This window comes from Rana temporaria, chromosome 7 (genome assembly GCF_905171775.1).
Source record: "Rana temporaria chromosome 7, aRanTem1.1, whole genome shotgun sequence".
NCBI classification, from domain to species: domain Eukaryota; kingdom Metazoa; phylum Chordata; class Amphibia; order Anura; family Ranidae; genus Rana; species Rana temporaria.
This window is the reverse complement of record NC_053495.1, coordinates 138,582,815-138,595,299: the sequence shown is the minus strand read 5'-3', so window position 1 is coordinate 138,595,299 and position 12,485 is coordinate 138,582,815. Positions and strand designations below refer to the sequence as shown.

The 12,485-nt window shown below is 40.8% G+C and overlaps 1 protein-coding gene across 5 annotated transcripts in view; it reads right to left on the bottom strand.

The window, feature by feature from the left end:
- EVI5 (ecotropic viral integration site 5) overlaps positions 1–12,485 on the bottom strand; it is a 238,470-nt gene that overhangs the window by 67,324 nt on the left and 158,661 nt on the right. For all 5 annotated transcript variants that reach the window (XM_040360028.1, XM_040360023.1, XM_040360025.1 and 2 more), the window contains one exon: positions 6,154–6,249. In XM_040360028.1, coding sequence (XP_040215962.1) covers positions 6,154–6,249 — 96 coding nt within the window. The remainder of the gene's footprint in view (positions 1–6,153; positions 6,250–12,485) is intronic.

Sequence of the window (12,485 nt, the reverse complement as noted above, 5' to 3'; positions counted from 1 at the left end):
AGAATATAACAGGATATGCAAAAAGGAAATCAAGGATGCAAAAATTCAAAACGAACGACAGATTGCAAAAGATAGTAGGACAAACCCCAAAAAATTCTTTAAATATATTAATAGTAAAAAGGTGAAGTCTGAGCATGTAGGCCCCTTACAAAATAATCTAGAGTGGGTGACTGGGGGCAAAGAGAAGGCAAATTTATTAAATGTTTTCTTCAGCTCTGTGTATACAATGGAGCATGGGGGAGCTCATGTCCAAAATGGGGGTGGGAGTGACACAGCCCCAAATCCACAATGGCTCAAAAGTGATATGGTCCAGAAATATTTAGACAGAATAAAGGTGGATAAAGCACCTGGACCTGATGGCATCCACCCACGGATCCTAGGTGAGTTGAGCTCTGTCATTTCAAAGCCACTGTATCTAATATTTAGGGACTCATTAAAGACAGGAATAGTACCACTGGATTGGCGCAGGGCCAATGTGGTGCCCATATTTAAAAAGGGAACAAAGTCTTTACCAAGTAACTATAGACCTGTTAGTTTAACTTCTATAGTTGGGAAGATACTGGAACGTTTAATAAAAGACCACATGGATGAGTTCTTGCTGGAAAAAAACTATTTAAGCAGCAGTCAACATGGATTCATGAAAGACAGAAGTTGTCAGACAAACCTGATTTCCTTTTATGAAGAGGTAAGTAAAACCCTGGACAGAGGTGTGGCTGTGGACGTGATATATTTGGATTTTGCAAAAGCGTTCGATACAGTTCCGCACACACAGCTCATGTGTAAGGTAAGGTCTACAGGATTGGATATATCAGTTTGTAAATGGATAGAAAACTGGCTGAAAGCCAGAATTCAGAGAGTCGTGGTTAATGATTCTTACTCTGAATGGTCCAAGGTTATCAGTGGTGTACCCCAAGGTTCAGTGCTGGGACCCTTACTTTTCAATATATTTATAAATGATATTGGGTCTGAGATCAAAAGTAACATTTCTGTCTTTGCAGATGACACCAAGCTATGCAGTGGAATAACGTCCTTACAGGATGTCTCCAATTTACAAGCCGACCTCAATGCTCTGTCTGATTGGGCGACTAAGTGGCAGATGAGGTTTAATGTAGATAAATGTAAAGTTATGCACTTGGGGGCTAAGAATATGCATGCATCATACATACTAGGGGGAGTACAACTGGGGGGGTCTGTAGTGGAGAAAGATCTGGGGGTTTTAGTTGATCATAAGCTCAATAATGGCATGCAATGCCAAGCTGCGGTTTCCAAAGCGAGCAAAGTCCTTTCTTGTATTAAGAGAGGTATGGACTCCAGAGACAGAGATATAATTTTGCCCCTGTACAAATCATTAGTAAGACCTCATCTGGAATATTCAGTTCAGTTTTGGGCACCAGTTCTCAAAAAGGATATAGGAGAACTGGAGAAAGTGCAGAGAAGAGCAACCAAACTGATAAGAGGCATGGAGGAGCTCAGCTATGAGGAAAGATTAGAAGAACTAAATCTATTCACTCTTGAGAAGAGGAGAATTAGGGGGGATATGATCAACATGTACAAATATATAAGAGGTCCTTACAGTGAACTTGGTGTTGAGTTATTCACTTTACGGTCATCACTGAGGACAAGGGGGCACTCTTTACGTCTAGAGGAAAAAGATTTCACCTCCAAATACGGAAAGGTTTTTTCACAGTAAGAGCTGTGAAAATGTGGAACAGACTCCCTCCAGAGGTGGTTCTGGCCAGATCAGTAGATTGCTTTAAGAAAGGTCTGGATTCTTTCCTAAATGTACAGAATATAACTGAGTACTAAGATTTGTAGGTAAAGTTGATCCGGGGTAAATCCGATTGCCTCTCGGGGGATCAGGAAGGAATTTTTTCCCCTGCTGTAGCAAATTGGATCATGCTCCGCTGGGGTTTTTTGCCTTCCTCTGGATCAACTGTGGGTATGAAGTTGGGTGTATAGGATTTTACTGTGTTTTTTTATTTTGTTTTTTGTGGTTGAACTGGATGGACTTGTGTCTTTTTTCAACCTGACTAACTATGTAACTATGTAACTTGGCTGAGCCAGTTCACCTGCTCTTAGGGGTGCAACAGATCATCATTGATCCGTGATCCGAACGGGTCGCCGCGTTCGGATCGTCGCACCACGCAATTCGCGGATGTCGGCCATAGGAAAGGCCACGGCTTCAGCCTAGCTCTGGAGCGGCGCCCATCTTGGTACACCTGGCGGCGGCCTAGGTGAGATGTGGGGAGATTTGGACATTACAGTATGGGGGAGATGTGGACATTACAGGGGGGGCAGATGACGTGGACATTACAGTGGGGGAGATGACGTGGACATTACAGTGGGGACTATATATGGTGGTGATCCAAAAAATGATCTGGGGAGCTACAGTTCATTGAGGAAACCATAAATGCCAACATTCGGAGACTGGACCGCAGGGCAGTATTCCACCATAACGACCCAAAACACACCTCCAAGACGACCACTGCTTTGCTAAAGAAGCGGAGGGTGAAGGTGATGGACTGGCTAAGCATGTCTCCAGACCGAAACCCCAATGAGCATCCTCAAAACGGAAGGTGGAGGAGTGCAAAGGTCTCCAACATCCACCAGCTCCGCAATGTCGTCATAGAGGAGTGGAAGAGAACTCTAGTACCTTCACTGGCCAAAGAGGAGGATTTCCAGGAGCAGACTACACAGCAGATTTGTCTGATGATAATCTGTTACCGAAATGTTAAATTTAGCAAACAAAACATACGAAAAACACAGATACAGGATTATATATACCATGAACGGCATCTTATCTGATGGTATAGGCGTGAAAGAATGACAGGATATAGCGATATCTATCTAATATAATATAATATATACACACACACACACACACACACACACACACTTGAATTGAGGGAGCCAAGTGTAAAACTGTTGAAATGTACCTATGTTATTTTTCTAGTCCAAGAGTCATCCTGCTGTTTATAAGGTTTTAAGTTCTTAATAGTTCTGTACCATTTCCAATTGCTGTGCCTTAATTTTCTCTATTACAAATCATACCAACTGTGTGAAAAAGTTAAGATTGCCATTTTTCTTGCATAATTTCATTGTTAAAACAAGGTCAATTAGGTTTGTTGCAGGCTGGCTAAGTGAGCTGGGAATTTTTCTTTGTTGTTTTTTGACATGTGTCACCCTTCCATGTGTTCCTCGCTGAAAAGGCCAGTTATAGGTTGGGGGGGTTGCCATTTGTACAATTGTTTGGAGAAACCTTTCAATCAGTGGGTTTAGGTTCATGTCTTTTCACCTTAATGCATCCTATGCATTAAGGAGAAAAAACACCTGGCAAACATGCTCCCCCCCCCCCCCCCCCCCGTTTTAGTTGGCTGAGCCAGTTCACCTGCTCTTAGGGGTGCAACAGATCATCATTGATCCGTGATCCGAACGGACCGCCGCGTTTGGATCGGCACACCACACAATTCGCGGATGTCGGCCATAGGAAAGGCCGCAGCTTCAGCCTAGCTCTGGAGCGGCGCCCATCTTGGTACACCTGGCAGCGGCCTAGGTGAGATGTGGGGAGATTTGGACATTATAGTATGGGGGAGATGTGGACATTACAGGGGGGGCAGATGACGTGGATATTACAGTGGGGACTTTATATAGTGGTCATCCAAAAAATGATCCAAGGAACAATCCGAACCGTGAGTTTTTTAAACCGTTGCACCCCTACCTGCTCTGCGCGTCCCCTTCTCCACAGAGTCTCGGTGTAGATTGGATAGATTGATAGCAGTGCAGCCATTTTTTTTTTATTTATATTATGAATATATTTCGTTTAGCAGGCTGAATATAGTTCATTTAGCTTGCTGAATATATGTAATTTAGCACGCTAAATGAAAGCCCTTTTGTTAAGACTAGACTATGTGGAGCCCAAAGATTGGAGAGACAATTCCATTAAACCCACTTTCTGTGATTGACCCCATGCTGTGATGTGCAATGAAGATAGCCCAACCCTTTAATCCTGGGGAAATTCTATTTAAACTCCTGGCTGGATATAGTCAGCAGGATTTGCATGAAAGGGGTCTGACTTATGTAGTAAGGCCTCCAATCCCGATCCAAGGTAGGCGAACCAATGAGACAATCAGCATAGAGATATACTCCAGAGGGGAGGAGAAGGGAGGTCACTTTATGGAAGGATGGCCAGCAGGATGGTTCTAAAAGGGTAATTATGGAAAAGGGTCTGTGGTGCCTGTAACTAAATATGTCTGTACTTTAATGTTTTGGAGGAATACGCTCTGAATCCCTCCATGTAAATATTTATTTATATATTATAATAGTATTTTAAACTACTATTTCCTGCTTCTTCAAGGAGATAGATAGTATGTGTGTTAGATTAGACTTTGTATAAGCTCTAATAATTGATTATATTGAAGCTTTCACTTCTGGTCAAAAAAACTATTTTTTAACCCATGTCATATCTTTGAGATATTAAATCTTAAATATATAGGATTTGAAAAGTAACACCAATGACCCATGCGCGCAAGGTAACCCCCTCGGGAGAGCGCTTCCCAGAAGGCGTTAGCTATTGCGGGGAGGAGCCGAGAGAGCCGCTGTGAGACCCCAGAATAGGAGGATCGGGGTCACTCTGTGCAAAACGAACTGCACAGTGGAGACAAGTATGACATGCTTGTTATTTATTAAAAAAAAAACAAAAAAAACACCTTTACAACCACTTTAAGATCATTGGAGGTCAGTGGAACTGTATTCCTCTGTGCCTCCCTCCATGCCATCACAACTGACATATGAAGCCTAGGAATCCAACCTCTTTTTTAATCTGACCCACTGAACTAAGCTGTATGATAACACAGAGGAAAAGCAAAAGGCGCATGGAACGCAAATTTGTTGAAATCTTTCATTTATATGCAACTGTCTGTTCCTAATCTAGCAAATAACCCTTTATGAGGTCTGTACAGCTAATTTTCATGCTTGACGGTTCAGTTTACATAGAATATGTTTAAAAGGTAAACATTAGTAAGCTAGCATTGATTAGTCCTGAATTATTGGCAATGCACACAGAGGATGCATCATACACTTCAAAATGTGATAGTGCAGAGAAAAATAAATGCATTACACAATGTTTCTCTGTACTGACCTCATGCAATCCATTTGACTGACCTGTCTGAGGCCTATAATAAACCTTTTATGTTAAATCGAAATCTTTTCTGAACCTGTGTGTTAATTTTAACATGGTGGTTTCTGTATTGTTAGAGCACATCTGTCATGTGCGGGTTGACCATCTAATTTTTTGAAGCTTAAGCCTTTGCTGCAAGCGTGAAGCCTTGTATTCGACCACTACACTATTCATAGATTTCTGTGTGCTTTTATTCTCATGTATTACTTCTATGTGGGTTTTTTCTTGTTTTGTAAATGCTGCTGCAGCCTTTGTTAGGTACGATAAAAAAAAAAAAAAAAAGGGAAGAAGGACATAAAGGGTTCGTTCACACTTTAAAAAAAAGCGTTTAAAGTGAATGTAAACCCGATTCATTAAATTTGAGCTGGGCGCATACATCTGCAGTATTTTGTCATCTCTCTTCAATGAGCCAAGTCCATTAGCTCTCTCCGGAACCGTTCCTCTGTTATCAGCCTGATAACTCCAGACAAATTCTCAGACTTTTTAGACAAAAGCAGCCTGAATCTCTTGTCTTGGGAGGTTGCTAAAATAGATTAGCAGAGAGCAGGTCCTATTACAAAACACCTGAGAGTTTCTGCCTATGAGGAGAGGGGGGGGGGGGGGGTGTGCCTTTCCTCCAATCAGTAATTTTAGCCATCTTGGCTGTATGCCCAGACATCACACTCTGTGTTAACCAGGAAGAGAAAATCTAGCAGATCTCAACTTTCTAAAAAGTATATAAAATGTGAAGACAGCAGAAATTGATGTAAAATCCTGTGTACCATCTGAGGCTGTTCACTTCACTGGGTGTATGGAGGGTTTACATCCGCTTAAAGAAAAATAGGCTTCTGCTGTAACCCGTTTAGAATGCCATACTGTTTTATGAAGGCTGTGCCCTCCCCAAAATTTGAGTTGCCCTTCCAATACCCCATAAAGGAGTCTCATTGCATTGAATCCTAAGAAAACACAACAGAGCATGTTTGTGCAAACAGAATTACCTGAATCTCTAGCTCTGCTATATGTTGCTGGAGCTCAGCCACAGCTGCAATACTATCTGCTTCTCGTAGTCTTACTGCCATAACTTCTTCCTTGTTCTGTAAAATATAGAAAGTAAATCAAATATTAGAGCCATGCTACAGTTCTCAGACATAGAACTATATACTCGGGAGCAATTTATGAAAATTGACACAAAAAATGTATGGACTCTGGATAGAGTTAATACTTGGGTCACAGAAAAAGCAGATCTAGAAACGTTTAACCACTTGACAACCAGGCCAATTCTGACACTTCGCTCAAAAATTACATAGAACCCCCAAACATTATATATGTTTTTTTTAGCAGAGACCCTAGAGAATACAATGGTGGTCATTGCAACTTTTTATCTCGCACGGCATTTAAAAAAAAAAAAAAACAGTAAAGTAAGGCAATTTTTTTTGCATAATGTGAAAGATAAGGTTTCGCAGAGTAAATAGATTCCCAACATGTCACGCTTCAAAATTGCACACGCTCGTGGAATGGCTCCAAACTTGGCTACTTAAAAATCCACATAGGCGACGCTTTAAATGTTTTTACTGGTTACATGTTTTGAGTTACAGAGGAGGTCTAGGGCTAGAATTATTGCTCTCGCTCCAACGTTCGCAGCGTGTATATATGGCTCCGATATACTAGCCAATGCCTCACCAGCCATTGACCTCACCACACGTCCTGGTCATAATGCCTCATAAAACATTTTGTGGGCGTTTTCCTTGTCCTGGTGCTCCAGGGCCTTCAAAAGTGTAATAGGTTTTCAGGAAATGATGTGTGTAATTTATGCTCCTAAAACGCCTGGGAGGTGCTAGTTGCTTGTTGGGCCTCTGTATGTTGCCAGGCTGTGTAAAAGTCTGACACATGTGGTATCACCATACTCAGGAGTAGCAGAATATGTGTTGGGGTGTAGTTTCAAGTATGCCTATACAGTGTGTGAGAAATAACTTGGTAATATGACCATTTTGTGAAAAAAATATATAATAATAATTTTGCAAAGAATTACAACTTTAAAAAAAAAAAAAAAAAAACTCACATTGGTGTACACTGCCTGTAAGCTATGAATAAGCACTAAAGTTTGGTGTGAAACGCGTCAGCTTTTACCCCGCTTGCTGCGGCATGCTTTTTGTGCGTTTTCTGATTTTACTATAAAAGCAATTTATTTTTGGAGTGTGGCTGTCCAGAAAGTTTTTCCTTCATTTTTGCATAATTTCATGCATTGCCGGCACCCGTGGCTTTGGATCAGGTGAGGGGACTTTTTGATTAGTATCCTAGAGCAGTGATTTTTCTCTTTCAGCTGAGGACAAGTGTTGGTGGAATTGGGCAGAACACTAAAGATCTCTGCCCTGGAGGTATGCGTCAGGGGGACAGCGACTGTCCATGGGATAGAGACTCAAAGCATTGGCATGAACACTGTCTACAGCGACTTCACTGCTCATGAGACTTATTTGTGAAACGGAAACCATTTGACAAGAGACTTTGGTGCTGTGGCGGAGACGCTGGAGAATATCCTTGAGGCTGATTTCTGTAGGAGTCGATGTTTGAATGACATCTTATGCACCATTTAGCCCAATAGAGGGTAAGAGGCAGTGTGCTTGGGAAAAGGTGATGGTCTCTTCATGCTTATGATACATGGTTTCTGCTCTAGCAATTACCAATTGGATACCATATGGACGGTTACTATGGATTTTGATTGACATTAGCACTGCACCATTTATACCATCTTAAAAAACTCACCATACCTCTTACTAAATACATTGAAATGTCTACTTTCTAAACATGGATCATTTAGGGGTTATTTGTAATTTCATAGCTTGTTAGCGCTTCAAGAAATGGGATCAGTACATCAGGTGTAATCAATTTTCAATGACTGCCACCATAGCTTGTAGACCAACTTCCACAAAAAACAAGTATATACTTATTTGGGTTCTTTTTACCAAAGGTATGTAGCAGTATACATTTTGGCCAAAATTTATAAAGAAAAATTACTAATTTGCTAAATTTTATAACCAAAGAAAATGCATTTCCCCCCCAAATTTTTTGTATTTTTCATTTATAGCGCAAACAAGAAAAAAATAGATAACCCAGTAGTGATTAAATACCACCAAAAGAAAGATCTGTTTGTGTGGAAAAAAATGCAATATAAAAAAATAAATACAAAAATTTCATATGGGTAGAGTGTTGCATGAGTAATTGTCTGATGAAAGCTGAAAATTTGCCTGGTTAGGAAGGGGGTCCAAGTGCCCAGTGGGCAAGTGGTTAAAGAATAAGCCCATTTTGTCACGTTTTAGTTGCAGAATAATGTCTTCCAGTAACATAAAATACTCTTCACTAAATGGCCAATATCAGCTGGTCATATAAGCTTTTCTAAAAGTATAAACCGATCTTATCAAAGCTGGAAATGACTCAGTCAGTAGAACTGGAAAGAAGAAAATCAACATGATGCAGAACACTTAAGAAAAAAGGCATCTTTAGAACATGCAAGAACTTTAAAGTGCAGTTTAAACTAGAACTTCTATTTTTTGTTTGCAACTGCAGTTTTTATTATCAGCAGTGTCTATTCAGTATGACTGTAAAACTTTCCACCCCAAAGATAAGAAGTGATGTCTTGTTACAGTCAACTAAATTAACACCCAGCAATGAATCATATCTGTCTTTCCACTTTCATAATTTTGCTTTCATTTCATTATTTCTAGCTTATCAATGTTGACAATATATTTTGATTTGACTCTACAACCCAAAAAACAAAAAGTTCAATACTGATTTCTGACCTTGGCAAGACAATAAAACGTAACCATACAGCAAATGAATTACTCCATCAAGAAATATCATGCAGATATAATATCTTATATAGTTGATACTTTCGTTGGCTTATCAAGTTAATTATATTTCCGAGACAAGGAAAAAAGTTGCATTTCTAGTCAATTACTCATGGTATCAGCAACATAATTTCCTAAGTGAAATTAAGTGCAAGGCAAGGTCATAGTGTTGCAGATAGGCGGAGAATGAAGAAAATGTAACTCTTTACAACTTCGGCTACCGCTGATGAAAAATACCCAGTCGACAAAAAAAAAAAAAAAAAGGAGGGAGTTTGTCAAACTCCAACACATAAGCAGAAAGCTGCATTATATGGGAGCAGATTTATATTTTATGCTGCTGACCCAAAAATATTTGTGTTATAACACAAAAGTGTTATGAGTGCACAGCCACCATTGCTTTCTAGCCGTTCAAAATCTTGCTACAGTTTGTCATCGGCAACCTGTTGAAAACACTTAACATATACTTCACAAAATAACCACAAAAATCTCTGTACAACCAGCCCAAAATTATATAAAAATGAGGATCTACGTAGTCTATCCACTCAATTTGTATCCATTTAGGCAGGCTCTTGTACGACATTGTTGGTAGATATAAAATAGATTGTTTAATCAGACCAACATGTGTCGGAAGCTTAATACAAATGCATAACAGCTCATTATTAATTTCACAGTTTCTATGAATGTCATGACTTATTCTATACATAATTAGGAGTGGTTACAGTCATGATATATCAAATACAACATTGGCAGTCTAAGGCTTAACCACATCCCCGCCCGGCCTACAGCAACATGACGGCCGGGCAGTGGCTCTGCTGTTCTGACTGGACGTTATACGATGTCCTTCAGAACGAGGCACGCAGCACGGCGATCGGTAGTGTGGTCTGTCGCTGTGGCACATTGCATCTCCGATCACGTCAAAGAGCCTCTGACGTAGGATAACTAGAAAGTGACGCTGATCAGCACCCCTCTATTTACGCTGACAGGGTGTAAGAGGAGAGCCGATGAGCGGCTCTCCTAACAATGGGGGCCTGAAATGATGCCAATTCGTGCCCAACAGTGCCACTCCATTAGTGCCCACCAGTGAAGGAGAAAACTCCCTTATTTACAAAATTGTATAGCAGAAACAAAGAAACTTTTTTCCAAATTTTTCATTTGTTTAGCAAAAAAAAAAAAAAGCTCTTTTGTTAATTGTAAAATTGTTGTTTGGGTACAGGGTTGCATGACCGTGCAATTGTCAAAGTGTGACAATGCCAAAAGCTGAACATGTGCCTGGGCAGGAAGGGGATGAAAGTGCCTGGTATTGAAGTGGCTAAAGCCGAACTTTAGGTTTATTACAATTTTAACTACTTAGCAACCGCGCTATAGCTGAATGACGGCTACAGCGTGGCTCAATAACTCTGGGAGGGCGTACATTAATGTCCTCCCAGAATCTTGCTCCCGCGCACCCTCTGGGAACATCCATGACCGCCGGGTCCAGAGGACCCAGTGCATCACAGTAAATGGCCCCTGACAGCAGCCGTTTACCACATGATCGCGCAGTTAAATGACGAGCGTTCACTTGTAAAGAAACCGGCATCACATCCGGTTTCCTCTATCCCCTTTGTGTACCGATTGGTACAGTGAGAGGGGAGAGATCAGGTGCAGCAGCACTGTGGGCTGGATGTGTAGTGCCCACTGCGCTGACTTGTGCCCATTGCAGCCACATAGATGCCCAGCAATCCATCCCTAATCAGTAATGCTCATCCAGCCCTATTCATGCTCATTAAAGCCACTAGACTGCCTCACAAAAAATTGGTAGTCAAATTATATTCGACATTTTTTTTTTTACACAAAGTTGTCCATTTATACAATATTGGGGCCCTTTCACATGGGGCCGTCTGTGTGCGGGCTCCGCCAATCCCCGCTGAGCAGGCAGATGACAGGTCTGTCTCTGCACACTGTGCAGGGACCGACCTGTCAGAGAGCTACTCTCCCCTATGGGGGATTGGATGACGACGGACCGTAGAGTCCGTTGTCATCCCATTCGCCAGAGGGATGGAAAAAGTAGGGTTTTCCTCAGTCACACTTTGGTGGATCAGATGCCAGCAGGCATGTCACCGCTGACATCCGTGGACCCATAGAGGAGCATGGAGCGCCTGTTCAGGTCGCCCTAAACTGACAGGCAGAACTGAAAGCCTTTCCCGTGTGAAAGGGCCCATAGGCCTTCAGTAGTGATCAATTTTCAGAGATTGGCACCATAGCAAAAAAAACAAACAGCAGCGATTAAATAGAGGGAAGTGATAGCGCAAATAAATAAAATAAAGTACTGAAATTAATAAGAGAGTAAAAAACCGTGTGAATATATATATATATATATATAATAAAGGTGCTGTATGATCAGAACATAAATATCAGCGATTAAATACCACCAAAAGAAAGCTCGATTTGTGTGAAAAAAAAGGAAAACAATTTTATAAAAAAGGTATAGTGATGGATGACTGAGTAATTGTCATTCAAAATGTGAGAGCACCGAAAGCTGAAAATTGGTCTGGTTAGGAAGAGGGTTTAAGTCCCCCGTGGTTAAAAATATATTTTTTTCTTCTCTTCCCCTTATGTTCATTTTGGCATCACTACCCCATTATGTTTGCTAGCCGATTAGACGTGTGTCTTTCTGCCAATGCCATATGAACCTAGTGTATGTCAATTTGAGATACCCCACAGTTTCGAGGAGGCCATATCTCGCTCTCTCTCTCTCACCTCCCTGCCTTTGCTGATCTTGCGGGACTGGTTTCTATTATTTTTCTACTTTTTATTCATTAACTGTCCATCGCTTGCATTTCCCAATCTGGCCCTTGTATAATGCTATAAGCATACAAACATTGATATATGCGCTAATATAGCTTTTGTTTTATAGAACATGTAAAAAAATTGCTAAACTTTGCCTGAGGAAGGAGTTTTAAGGACTCTGAAACGTGTTGGCTCGGTTTATGCAAAAAAATGTATACAAGAGTCCAAGTGACTTGTCTATATATTGTGGCGCTATGAATTAACCCATCCTTGAATGTATATTATTTATGTTAAAGAAGAAACCTTGTTAAATTAATTTTTTGATGATAAACATTGAATTTTACAAAGACTTCACATGTTTGTACACTTTTTGAGCCTCCATTTCTAGGAGGGGGTATTTTTGGTCCACTACAATTACAAGGGATGTGGCGCAACAAGCAGATCAATTAACCGCTTCCCCCCCATGTATATATTCTTTCCTAAATGCACATAATAGAATTGGATTCTAATATTTATAGGTAAAGTTGATCCAGGGAATATTCAATTGCCTCTTGGGGGGAGTATGGCAGTTATAGCAAAGATGTATTTCTAGACAGCCGCACTCTTGAACAATGGTTGCCTTTATTTAAAATAGGAACAGCACTGCAAGCCACAGCAATCCAAACCTCGGACAGCCGACGTGTTTCACACTATATCTAGTGTTTAGTCATAGCAGACTAAAC